The sequence below is a fragment of the Abrus precatorius genome, unplaced genomic scaffold, assembly GCF_003935025.1.
Source record: "Abrus precatorius isolate BTA unplaced genomic scaffold, Abrus_2018 Scaffold8, whole genome shotgun sequence".
NCBI lineage: Eukaryota > Viridiplantae > Streptophyta > Magnoliopsida > Fabales > Fabaceae > Abrus > Abrus precatorius.
Genome location: NW_020874428.1, coordinates 25786292 through 25800469, shown reverse-complemented (window position 1 = coordinate 25800469; position 14178 = coordinate 25786292). Strand labels below are relative to the sequence as shown.

Sequence of the window (14178 nt, the reverse complement as noted above, 5' to 3'; positions counted from 1 at the left end):
TTCCGAATTTATCCTTAAGATAACTAATGCCCCCAAACTGGTTTTTTATATTTTCTTTATTCATTTACTGCATAAGCAAAATTTAAAATAGGTATAATAAAAAAATTCATAATATTTTTAATAAGAATAAGACAATTAAATGTATTTCTTAATCATTCACAACCTTGAATAATTACTTTTCAAAATATTTTAGTCCGTAATAAAATATACACTATTTAATGTGTAGGTTCATCATAAAAATTTTCGAACTAATGAGTCAGGCTCATTTATGAAATTACAATATTCACGTATTTTCTTCATAAATTTATTATCTCAATCACTTCTTCTTAAGATGTTTATCAAATTATTTAGAGCATTTTTTTTTAAAGTCTGTTTTACTAATATTTATACTTTGAATGTGATAATTGATACTTTAAATTGATCTTTATTATGATTAGTGTGTACTTTTAGATTTGTTTAATATTAACTGCAAATTTTGTAATAAAGATATAAAAATTGAATTATTAAATATAATTTAAATTAATTTTCCCTTACGAATTTAAGTTACCTTTCATTAAAATGAATTTATTATCTTATTTAAATTAGTTATAACTGATTTACAGTTTATTTTTATAATTGAATTAAATAGATTTTTATTTAAGAATTAATTCAAAGGGAAGGAGAAACACCCACCATAATATAAAGTAATGAATTTCGTGTGAATATGCATTAAACATTAACTTAGATGGAAGCCATGCAAAGTCCAATGCTCTTTATTTATTTATTTTTTTAGCGTATACAGAGAGACCAATGTTAAGTATAGATCCGATGACAATAAAAAAGATAATTATAATTTTGCTTGACCAAAAACAAATTATAAAAAAATAATAATAATAAAGATAACTAAGGAAAAATAGTTTAAAGTAAGAGATAGTTTTTTTAAAAACAGCACATTTTGCTTTTCCTTTATTCAATATACGTGGATTATCCTATTAAGTATTAACAGCTCAGCAGAAATTTTAAAAGCATTGAATTGTTCTATTTTAGTATTATCCACGAATACATAACAATTATCCAAACGACAATGAAGAATACTAATATTTACAATAAAGTTAATATTTTGCTTCTCTAATTTTACTTTTATTTTATTTTTAAATTTTTTCGTTGTTTATTTTTTAATTTTTTAGTTTGATGTTCTTTTAAAAAATAAGAGTTAAAAAGTGCATATTCGACACGATTACCACGTCATTTTTTCAAATACTAAAATTATTAGCTACCTAAGTATGAGAATAGGCTTTGTTTTTAGCATATTTTATCATTTTTTATTATAATATCAATTACCAAGGAAGGCCATTATACTTATGAGACAATTGGGTTACTAATCATAGCAATTAGGATGAAAATTTTTATCGTTTCGAAATTAAACTCTTAAAAAAATTATTTTAATAGCAAAAAAAATTTATTTTTAATAATCACAAGGAAATAAGTTTTTTATTATTCTTAATATAAAAAATACTTATTCCATATATGGTTTGATTAAGTGTATGATACTGAATACTACGAAAATTAAGAATATTAAGAAATATTTAGCACCAACCTGGATCTGACAGGAGCATTCACTTTCAGTCCCTTCTTCACATCAGAACTGCGAAAGTCTCTCCCTCTTTTTCTTTTTTTTTTGCAGCAAAAGAAAAATATCAACTCTTCTCTCTCTCTCTCTCTCCCTCTTCTGGTTTTGTTTTTGTGTTGCAGCAAAAAATATATATATCAAATCCGAAGAAGGGACAAGAAGAGAGAGTTTGTTGCAGTGGCCGTCCAAGTTGGAAACTTTTGCATATTTAAAGGATATCCCATCATTTAAAATTTAAACTTGGATAGTCGTCTTCTCCTTGTTCTCATTCTCCCTATCCTTGTCTGATTTTTGCCGTCAACGTTGTTTTCTCTCTCTTCAAGATTTCAAATAGTGGCTGATGACGCTGGAGCAGGAGAAGGATCAGGTTGTCCTTGATGCAGGGATGAAGAGGTACAGGAATGGAGAAATTTGGGAGTTTGAGGATGACATGAGTGTCTCAGATGGTGGAACTGGTGTTTTGTTGGGTTTGGATGGTGGCACTACCTCCACTGTCTGCATTTGCATGCCCATGATTCCTTTTTCTCATTCTCAGCTCCATTCTCTCCCTATCCTTGCAAGGGCTGTTGCTGGCTGCTCCAATCACAACAGTGTTGGAGGTAATTGCTTCCCTTCTTCTGTTTTGTTGTTTAATTTTCCTTTCTGGGTCAATTTCAATTTTTGAATTTTTTGGGTTGTTTATTAGGTTGTTATTTTGTAATATTTGTTGCGAGTCTGGACATTTTGAATAATGATTTGGTCGTTTACATTACTACCTTGCTTGGTTCGGTGTGTTCTTTTTTCAATTCCCTTCCTCTGTGGGTTGGGGACAACGGGGTGGATAAGAGAGAACACTTTGCTTGGATATACATTTGACTTTCAATACCTTGGGAGGATTTTGGTTGTGGCTTAGGCAATTTGGTGAACGAAAATATGTTTGTAATGGAGAAAGTGGTTGTTTTCGATATGAGGCTAAGTATTTTATTGATGTAAGGTAGTCACGAGCAACTATGACCTACAACAAAGCTGCTGGAGATTCATCATTTAGAGAAAGCTGCGATTTTATGGTATCTTCTTTGGTTTGAGTTGTTAATATCTATAAAGATTACATACTGTCTCCTAATTGACTTTGTGAATTGTGATAGGATTTTCTTTTTGACATTCTAAAGATTCTGGCAACAATGTTTTTGTCTTCAGATGTCTCGTTTTTTTATCTCCATTTTGTACTTTCTGTGGTACTTCGTACTAATGAATTTCTTATTTTAACTATCTCCCTCTCCCCATAAAACAAAAGTTGATGCTAACTGATGTTTTCTTAACAAGTACACCTGTACCATTGCCATTGGCTCATTTTTGTAAGTTAAATTTGTTTATAAACTACAAAGAAAATTTGATGTCCGCAGCAGTTTTAAAGAATTATACTTGTCATAATAGAATGAAGATCATATTGCTAGGAGAATCTTATATTAGTTATTACCATTAATCACTTCTTCTACAGAAATTGCTGCAAGGGAAACATTAGAGCAAGTTATGGCGGATGCCCTTTCAAAGTGTGGTTCAAAACGATCTTCAGTCCGAGCTGTTTGTTTGGCTGTATCTGGTGTTAATCATCCAACAGATCAACAAAGAATTCTCAATTGGCTTAGGTTTCTTTATATAAACATATCTTCCCTCATTTTTTTCTCTTTTCTGGATAAAAAATATATATTTCTATTTTTACAGTTTTTCTGTTGGAAGAAACTAAAGATTTTTTAAAATTTTATTTATGTTAGTTTTTATAAGTAATAAATGTACTGTGTTCTTATCTCTAATGAGATAGATGATCTGTCTTTTAGTTTTTTTAATATATTAAATTATGCAAGGAGAGGAAATACCTCTTCCAATAGTTCCTTGTTTTATGGAGTTGGTGGATTCAATGTTATTGATAATTCTGACTCATACAACCAAATCTAAGTTGTTTATAAAAGTACTAGGAAAGAGAATTTTCTTCCTGAATACCGCAATATTGACTGAGTTAATCCTGTCATGGATAATAGGTTATTATAGCACTCAACTTTTATAAAGTTGAGTGATAACATAACCTCTGCTGCTGTCTGTGTAATAAGTCTTACCACATTATTTCAATTTTATATAAAAACGAATAATACTGAATTTTAAAGATGCTATGTCATTTGATCTCCACCATAGTTTCTCTACTACTTTAGAGACTAAAGTATGTTGTAACCTGATGTAAACAGGGATATATTCCCAAGCCACGTGAGGTTATATGTTCGGAATGATGCTGTGGCTGCACTTGCAAGTGGAACAATTGGTAAGCTTCATGGATGCGTATTAATTGCTGGCACAGGGACCATTGCATATGGATTTACTGAAGACGGAAAAGAAGCAAGGGCTGCAGGTGCAGGACCTGTCTTAGGTGACTGGGGCAGGTAATCCGTTGCTACCATTTCTTGGTCCTTGATGATCTCCCCCCCAACCCCTATCCTCTCTTTCTCTAACTCTTCTCTTAAAAGCTTTATTTCTGTCTAGGAAAGCTACAAAGAGAACCTTGGAGAAGGTCTTTCTTTCTATATCCATCTTGATTCCATCTACTGTTTGGTTGAAAGTTTGCTTTTTATTTGCAGTGGATATGGAATAGCTGCACAGGCACTAACTGCAGTAGTAAAAGCACACGATGGTCGTGGACCAAGTACAATGCTTACAAGAAGTATCTTACAAACCCTTGGTCTTTCTTCTGGTGAAGAATTAATTGGGTATATCTGCTAGCTGTATAATTGTTCATTTCATATCTGTTTGTGAAGTAAATAACTAGGTTTTTTTAAATCTTACTGTTAGAGGTGCAATACATAAGCATTCATGTGTCCTCACCAACAGCTTAATCTTTTGGATTGATGTGGTTCATGACATGGCATCGGTGTCTCTATGACCCAAGTGGTCTAGGCTTTGATTCTTGCCACCCAAATTATTCTAATAAAAAAATGAATTTTATCATAAGGTAAGTGAGCCTGTGCATTATCCATACAGTACCTCAAGCCAAAATGGCTCTTGTATGAGGAGTTGTGTTAGAGATGTAACATCCAAGTCTCACGTGTCTTCACCTAACTGCTTAAGGTTTTGGGATTATTAATTTGTGATACTTACACTTTGAAGCCACTTTTGTGCACTTCATGTAGAAAATATGTTTTAAGTTCTATGAATCGAATACTATGTGTTAATTACTTGGTTCCTTGTCTATCCACACAATAAATGTGAATAAATTTTGAGTTTATGTATTTCAAAAACAAGAAATTTTAAGTTAGAAGTAATCTTCTCAATGTGACATTGCATGCTCCGTTCAGGTGGACCTATGCAGATCCCTCTTGGGCTCGCATTGCAGCACTTGTTCCAGTTGTTGTGTCCTGTGCTGAGGCTGGGGATGAGGTTGCAAATAAAATCTTACTAGAATCTGTACAAGAGCTAGCTTCAAGTGTCAAAGCTGTTGTTGAGAGACTTGGATTGTGTGGTCAAGGTTAGGTGGTGTTATGATAAGTCTTATTTACAGTGTGCATAACCTTATACTCATTATAAATAGATATCCATTAAAAAAGTCAAGTCCTGCATTGTAGTGTAAAATTTCATATTTTAAGTAATATATGCAGAAGATGGGTTATAAAACTAGTGATATAACTGGTGTGACGTAACAACAATTGATTTCAGGTTGATTTAAATGAGATTGCTGGAAAACTAAACTGACATTTATGTAAGGTTTAGGAAGGTCATGCTTGTCCATGCCTTGTAGAATTTGCTTTTTTAACTTTATGCTTGATATCTGGGATGCATATTATTGCCATGGCTTGCCTGAATTTGTCAAACTTTTGATACAAGCATAAATATTTTCCTGGCATTTTGTATAAGTGACAAGAAAACCTCATTTAAATCTTCGAAGGATGTTGCAAGTCACATTTACTGACTTGCTGCTTGCATATTTAACTGCAAAGCTATCTTGTATAGAAAGTGTGATTAAAATTTGAACTAGTTGACTTTTTGCTCCTATAACAAGAGTCTTTTAAAATATAAAAGAATCTCTGGCATTCATGAACATGGGCTCTTGATCTTGCCTCCAGCTTTAATGAATATTGTGCATTGACTGTTATTCTCTACTTTTTGCAGACGGAAAGAATGCTTTTCCCCTTGTTATGGTTGGTGGTGTTCTTGAAGCAAATAGGGGGTGGGATATAGGAAAAGAAGTAATGAACTGCATTTCCAAATACTTCCCTGGGGTAATTCCCATTAGACCAAAGGTCAGCATATTTTGTCTTTATTTTAGTATGTAGCTTTATTGTTATTTAGTACAGCATTTCTTTTAATTCTATTCCTTAAGAGGGTGGTAACCATATTTGAAAACAATTGCATAAAAGAGCACATCCTCAGTTCGTTGTGATTTAGTTGATATTTAATTCATTCTGGTTAACAATTACAAAAGAGGAGATCAACAAATGTTTTCCTTTTTTCATTTTGTAGGATCATAAGTGTAAGTACCAAAAATCAATTTTTAACATCAACGGGTTATTGTACAACAGGTGGAGCCTGCTGTTGGCGCGGCATGGTTAGCATGGAATTTTTTCATGAAAGAATATCACAAGGAAATATGTGGTAGCTGACAATTGATGAAGTGGACTAAGATTAAAAATTGAAAAGGCAAAAAAATGAAAAAAGAAGTGGCAAGTCCCAATTTTCGGTGATTAAAAGTGTATACACAATGCCATAACGGTGAAGCTATAAACTATACTTGCTATGCCATAGAGTTTATGTACCATCCAAAATATATATTATTATCATTTATATTAGGTCATTGCACGTGGTAGGCTTCAGGTCCTCCTGATTATTTTCTCGAGGCACTGCTGCTCCAATTATTTTCTTGTGAACTTGAGGTCAAACCTATGCTTGTGTAAATAATTTTTAGTTGCATAAACCAAATAGAGATGTCTTCTACCCTTAATTGTTGCATAACTTCTATTTTTTGTATTAATTGTTGTTGCAGAATCAAGATTAGCAATTTGGCACCGCTAATGGAAACGTATATTATATATTATGATTCCAGGGAATGTACCTTTATATCCGCTTTTTGTTACGTGTCTGCTGTTTAGGGTAAGTAAGACAGGAACATGGGACGGTTTAGCAATTCTGAAAATTGGTTTATAATATGTAAAATAAATCGAATTTAGAAAAATTTGCATCTTTATTAGAAGAATGCGGTTCTCTCAATTACATTGTCTGTCAATCATCAAATTTATGATATAGTAAGGGATAACAAAAAATAAAAATAATTTTTATTAGAAAAAAACTACTTTAATCATCTTTTAAGAATATTTTGTATTTTAAATCAATTTAAAAATTAGTTTTTGAAAACCTGTTTTTTTTTTAAAAAAAACCTGCATTTATTGACCCAAAAAAATATATATTTTTAAAGAAAAAGTAATATATTTGGCTGAGAAATTTATGAACACCTAAATAAATAACGTGTCACAAGAAAACAAGTGAAAAACACAATGATATTGATGAAGTGCTATTAAACACATGCTAGCTTTTTATAACATTTACTTTTATTTCATTGTTTATAATTTCATAAGATGAGTTAATATATAACGCGTAAGTCCAATTAAGGGATTCTAAACTATCCAGAACGTAACATAAATTGAGTTCGAGAAATTTGAACGAATCCGAATTTTCACGTTCTGACGGAACCATATCGAGTCACATTAACCCCCCCTTTTTTTTCTGATTGTAGTCACATTACGAAATTTTTGAACGACTTCTACTTCTACCCTTTGTTCATACGAGACAACAAAACGAGAAGATAAACAAATTAAAAAGAAATTTTAAAAAGTCAACTTATTTTTCTTTTATTTGTTCAGAGTCTTGGGTTTAATGCTACAATGCTCCATCGTGAATCAATGCATTCTAGCGACTGTGTCTACGAAAGGCTGAATCTGATCAACTTGATTCTCTAATTATTTTATCAAACCAGAAGTAAGCGCGGGCGAGGGGTGAAACACAAATCACTGATGATTAAAATTACATATTATATGAGAATTTTCTTGCATAATAAAATTGTAGTATAAAATAAAACAGCAGAGAACCCTGCAGCTTTCTTGGAAATTTTATCTGCCCATTAACTACTTTCGGGAACATAAATACATTCAAAACTGAATCGCCACTCCATAAACTTACTTCAAAACACCCATGCATATAAGTACGTATTTTCAGGATCATTCAATGCCCATGGAGAGAGGTTAACGAGCCAAAAAATTCACGATAGATGATGGAACCCACCGAATACAGCCTTTCCTTTCTTTTTCTTCTTTTAATAAAAGGAGCAAAAAACAATACAGCTGAGGCTGAGGCAGAAGTCCCAGAAAAGAAAAATCCAGTGCCCATGGAACTTATGATTCTCTCATGCTATATATAACCTTCTCCAATCCTTTGAGATACAAAGATTAGCCTAGGTGCCTGTAAGTTTTCGAGGAAATGACAGAAGCTAACTCTACAACGACTAAACCATCAAGAAATAAAGATGGTGCATTTTTTATATTTATGAAGTTAAAATGGTCTTCTTCGACTGTTCTACTTACTACCACGAGAATCACCAAAGCCACTATACTGACCTGAGCGAAGATCTCCAAAACCACCTGAATGATCTGAACCACCAAATACCCCAAAATTATCTGAGCGACCAAATTTAAACCCACCGGATGATCCACCAGATCTACTCCCTGATTGACCTGAACCAGAGCCACCAGATGAGCCATAACGACCAGAGCTTGGTCCACCATATCTATTCATTTCACCAGATGAATTACCAGAAAATCCCCCTCCTGATTGATTAAAACTAGGGCCACCAAACCGATTAGAACTTGGTCCACCAAATCTTTCACTAGAGTTTCCAAAGCTAGAGCGGCCAGATCCAGAGTTATTGTAGCCCCCAGTGCGGCCAAATCCAGAACCACGGCTAAAACCTGTATCTCCATATCGACGATCCCTTGCACCTCCAAAAGAACCATATGGCCCACCACCCATGCCACCAAATGTGTCCACTGATCCACTATCAACGGCAATCCTTGGTAGCTGATAAACAAGATATTAGTAAAAAAAAAAAAAACACGAAATTAATCATTATACATAAGTAAAAAATACAAAAATAATGTAATTAGCAGAGGAAAGAGGGAAATCATCACAGCATCAAAAAATTTGTAAAATAACTGAAGGATGGTAGATCAGTGGCAGCTTAGATATTAAAATAAGGTACCAGAGAAAATTAAGATTTTCAGCAACTTGAGTTTTATCCGTATTTGGTGCAACAGGACTCACAAACTAATAATAACCTTTTTGGTATGTCTCTATAAGGGAAATATAATTGTTCAACATCAACATCTCGATCTTTGGATTTCACAGGTTCAAATCCCATTAAGGGGCAGGATAGGGACATGGTGTTTAAGGCAGGACGATACGCTACCCTGATAGTGTAGCCTCAATTTCAATGACCAGAAAATGAGTAATTAACAGGGTACAACATCAAGTGAAAACAATTAGAGAGATGGAAATGTAGGATGCCAGGAGATCACCTCTGTAAATCTACAGCCCACATCACGCTCAATCAGCCTAACTGCCTTCGATTGATGTTCAGTATACACAAGAATGGCAGTTCCTTTCTTACCAGCACGACCTGTTCGTCCAGATCGGTGAACAAATATCTCTGAGGAATTGGGAAGATCATAATGTATTATCTGTGCCAAGTTAAAAATTTGCATATTAAAAATTGAACAAGATAACAATATTGTATACGTCAAAGCATATATGCACATGACATTTTAAACAAAGTAAAGCATATAACCTTGACAAGACAACAAACATATAAAACAATAACACAACAAGGAACAAAATAAAATGCATGAGAGTTCCAATATTTACAGAACCGCAAACAGAACAAACAACCCATAAATAAATATGCAAGAATACAGTAATACACCTAAAGCTTGCTGCATAGCCAAAAAGTAAGAACTAAGCATTTCTTACGAAATTTTCCCATTTAAAACTCAGAAAGTACAGAAGAATGAAGGATCAGATGTTCAAATATCTTGTGCTAAATGGAAAGATCAAAGCACAGAAACAGTGCAGCATAACTTTAAAAGATGCATAATTTTTATGAAGAAATACAGCATCATAAATACCAGAAGCAATTCACTGATTTCTACCCCGTACTAAGCCTAAACTTCTAGTGCAAACAAAAGCAAGGAGAAAAATAGTGGAGAAAATGATTTTCGCTTGAAATTCAATTAACTACCAATGAACACACAGCTTCAATAGATAAGATGACTTGACTATTTCAAAGAAAAAAATATAGTAAAGTGGAACTCACAAGATCAACATTAGGTATATCAAGCCCACGTGAAGCAACATCGGTTGCGATTAAAACATTAAAATGGCCACTCCTGAAACCAGCAAGAGTTCTTTCCCTCTGAGCTTGTGATATATCTCCATGCAAAGCTTCACATTGAAGACTTTTAGCCATGGTATATGATAATCGATCCGCATCACGTTTTGTTTGAGTGAAAACAATACACTTTCCTCCCTTGGCATGTTCCTGCCAATGGATATATATTAAGAAGACAGCAAGAGCAAATCTAATAACAAGTTTCCTTAGTTTGTAATTAAAAATGTATATAAGGGCGACCCAGTGCACAAGGTTACTACCTAGTAGGATAAAAAAAAAAGTAGATGCACACAGCCTTACCCCTACAAGTGGAGAGGCTGTTTCCAGGATTTGCACCTGTGACTTCCAAGTCACAAGGTACCAAACCTTACCATGCGCCAAGGCTCACCCTCTAATTAAAAATATATATTTTAGCAAAAGCTTAAGAAAACAGCATAATAAATTTTAACATTTTCTTCATATAAAGCAGCAACAATAATAACGATCACTAATCAAAACAAGCAGTCAAATCAAGAAATGATAGTGTCAGAAAGCATACTGTTATTAGAGGTGCAAGAACTCCTGCTTTAACATACATATCAGTTGCAATTGAATACAGTGCAATCCCATCAGCTAACTTCTGATCAGAATCTCCAACCTACGGCACCAATAATTTTCCAATTAAAACATAGCCGTGTAGTGCATGGTCACGCTACATGTAAATTTCCTAAATGCTTGAGGCATTATCCTAGTGCCTAAATAGAACGCTATACTTACAAGATCAATGGTCAGGGGATTTTTTAGGTAGTTGCGTGTAATCTGCTTTATCCAAGATGGCATTGTAGCAGAGAACATCAGAGTCTGACGATTTGGGGGCAACCTCTCCAAGATCTTCTCCACATCCTCCTGAAAACCCACTTGAAGCATCTGATCAGCTTCATCAAGAACAACAAATTGAACTTCCTTCAAATTTAGAGCACCTCTGTTGAGAAGGTCAATAATTCGACCAGGCGTCCCCACTGCAATATCAACACCATAATCAAGCTGCCTCATTTGTTTAGAGATGGGTGTACCCCCATAAACACAAATAGTGTCTAAGTTAGGTGCCGCCTCATAGAACTCCTTTTCAACCTGTCGTGCAAGTTCTCTAGTTGGAGCCAAAACCAAAGCTAGAGGATCCCTGCCTCGCCTGCCACGTCAACAACTAAAACTTGTAAAATTTAAGACACAAATCAACATTATCCAGCCACCCCAACACCAATTACCCACTCCGCCCAGCTTCAACTCAAGCAGAAAAACAATGTAAAAATTCAAGTCAAAACAAAACACGTGTCTTCAAAAAAGAAAAAGAACCAACCCATGCTTAGCATTAAACTGAATGATCTTATCCATGATGGGTATCCCAAATGCAAGAGTCTTCCCAGTTCCTGTTCTAGCTCGACCGATCATATCACGACCTTGCATAGCAGGTTCCAGCACAGCCCTCTATGATTTAACCATTTAACCAAATTAATTAAAAAATTAACAAAAGCTCAAAGTATTAATAATTTCTAAATTACACCACATAAACTAAGTAACGTACTAACATAGATCATATAATTTCCATCAACGAAAAGGAATAAACCCTAGAAAGCTTACCTGAATGGGGAAAAGCTTGGTGATGCCTTTCTTAGCCAAAGCAGAAACAATATCCTGAGAAATCCCAAGCTTCGCGATCTCGAGACCTTCGTCGGCGTTTCCTTTGGACCCTTCTTCGTGTGGGAAAACGTCCACTGCATATTCTGCGCGATGAGACAGTGAGGAGTAGAAATTCAAGGATGGTTTCGAGTGGAAGGTTCTCGAATTGAAGGCGGTGGAGAGTTGCCGGGGCTCGACGGCGGCGGAGGCGGAGATGATGGCGGCGGGAAAAGTGCGCCGCGAAAGAGTGGAACAAGTTCTTCTGAGAATCGCAGTTAACATGTTGTTGTTGGGTGTGGTGAGAAGATGGTAAGAGAAACCCTATACACTGCAATTCGGGGTTTAGGGTTTTATGACATTTGAAAATGGAAATGGAGGAGAAGATATTTGAGGGGTGGAGCAATCCTGTGTGTGCAAGTCTTCTTACTGTTATCCTGCGCCTTACAGTTCTTATGTTAGCCTTAGGAATTATTTATTTATTTGTAGTTTTGGATTTAGAATTTTGATTATGGTAAAATTTTGGAAAAATAAACCTCTTATTTACAATTATTTTATTTTGTTTGATTTCAATTAATCGTATATTTAACATGACATTGAATATCAGTGAATTTAAATGAAAAAAAAGCATATTAATTGTTACAATTATTATCATTTTTATATTTTCATTAGTTATTGGATCAAAGAAAAAGTTATCATTTTAGACCTCAGTGACTTTGGGGAAATCAATATAGCCTTTAATATATATGTATATATACACACACATTGTCTCTCTTTATATTATTTTCAAAACATTATACTATTTAAAGTTGCAAAAACTATTTCTCTTTAATTTTCCTTTATACCAACCCCTGATGCTTTGTCAACTTTCAAATTCAAATTCAATATTAATTAAACTAATTAACTTCATATATTCTCAACCCATCGAAAATGATAAATTTTACATTTTTATATAATGTGTTACTTCAAAATTAGTTTTCATCTTATAATATCTCGTACAACTACTTATTTATTATAATATTTGTATTTATATTATATTAATTTATTTTCACTTGTTTACTTTTCAACACTAGTAGCATGTTTAATTCAATGTAATTATGATAAATAAATACTTATTCTATAATTCTTTTTATTAAAAAATTGAACAAAGTAAGTGATTGTCTACTTAAAATAAGTTAAAAAAGATATATATCCAAAGTGTCATTAGACAAATAGTTTAGTTAAGTGTTTATTTTTCACGTGTGATGTAAATTTAATCATAAATTAATTGAAAAATATAAAAAAATAGCTTATTGTATCAATAAACTTATCAAAACATGATAAAAAAAATCCACATCAGTTATAAATTTTATGTGAACTATTCCAAAGGCATTTTTTTCTATCTTATTTCTCACTTGATACATCTAAACATAACAAAATTAAAATATTTATTTTAAATATTATCCTTTTTCTATCTAATAAGATAATCAACTATTGAAATATTATGTTAATTCACGCGAGAACACAAAATCAACAGATTCGTCCTTTTGTGGGATTTGGGCTATATTGCCACCAAATACGTCTAATAATCTAATTCGATATTGGGCCTGTCTAAAACTAGCCCATTAAGGCATAACAGGGTAAAGTTGATCATGGACAAAAAAATGAAAAAGTCTAAATTCTATTACAAATTCTAAAACGCTCTCACAATCAATATTAATTTTAATATCAATTTAATATTTTTACATTTCCTTTTTAAAATATAGTCTAACACAAAAAAGAATTTTTTTAACATAATTAGTAATTTAAAGTATTATTCTGTTATTAGGAAAATAAACTTTTCTGCAAAGCTGTTACATCATTAATTAAAAACAATTATCTCATATTAATGCATTAGAGTCATGTATTAAACTAACCACTCCGTATTAATATGTTTTTTTGGTCTAGATCTCTGAATTATTATGTTAATATTGTACTTGGTATTAAAACTTTTAAAAATTATATGAAGCAATTAAAATATTTAAATATTAAAATTTTAATGATTTGTTTTTTTATTCATTTTAAAATGGCACTGTCCGTTAATAGACTGGTCATGCAATTTCATTATATTTAAGCGTGTTAAATATCTTCATATAGATTCTAAACTTTCAAATATAAGTCAATGCACAAATATATTAACTTTGTTTTGTAATAATATTTTATTTAAAGACGGTATCCTCTAAAATATTTTATATTTTAATTTTAATTTTGCAGTGTAACGCATGAAAACTGTACTAATTAAAACATAACTGGTGAAACTAAAATGAACAGTAATATGAAGTAAGATTTATTTTCTATCAACCTCTTTTCAAACTATCACGATTCCAACTAATAGCTACATAACATATATGTTATTTTGTTTTAAATACTGAAACACTTGTCAACTACGTAACTTGTGTAACTATACATATAACCTAATGTTTGATTCAAGAAAATTCAAATTTAAGAT

General features: G+C 32.7%; 2 protein-coding genes across 3 annotated transcripts; one reads left to right on the top strand and one right to left on the bottom strand.

Moving 5' to 3' along the window:
- Positions 1-1569: 1569 nt before the first annotated feature.
- On the top strand, positions 1570-6560 carry LOC113847147 (N-acetyl-D-glucosamine kinase). Its single transcript, XM_027476049.1, has 7 exons — positions 1570-2208; positions 3087-3234; positions 3826-4017; positions 4213-4341; positions 4927-5096; positions 5738-5868; positions 6148-6560. Exons 1-7 carry the CDS (start codon positions 1950-1952, stop codon positions 6226-6228), a joined length of 1110 nt encoding a protein of 369 aa, XP_027331850.1. The 5' UTR covers positions 1570-1949; the 3' UTR covers positions 6229-6560.
- A 1007-nt stretch (positions 6561-7567) lies between these two features.
- LOC113846246 (DEAD-box ATP-dependent RNA helicase 53, mitochondrial-like) lies at positions 7568-12107 on the bottom strand. 2 transcript variants are annotated; one of them, XM_027474283.1, is made up of 7 exons: positions 11676-12107; positions 11395-11522; positions 10815-11226; positions 10597-10695; positions 9984-10208; positions 9190-9351; positions 7568-8692 (listed from the first exon to the last, which is right to left on the bottom strand). In XM_027474283.1, exons 1-7 carry the CDS (start codon positions 11994-11996, stop codon positions 8192-8194), a joined length of 1848 nt encoding a protein of 615 aa, XP_027330084.1. In that variant the 5' UTR covers positions 11997-12107; the 3' UTR covers positions 7568-8191. The 2 variants fall into 2 exon arrangements, with proteins under 2 accessions (XP_027330084.1, XP_027330085.1); XM_027474284.1 differs by lacking the exon at positions 11395-11522 and having other exon boundaries at positions 7598-8692; positions 11676-11950.
- Positions 12108-14178: the final 2071 nt, after the last annotated feature.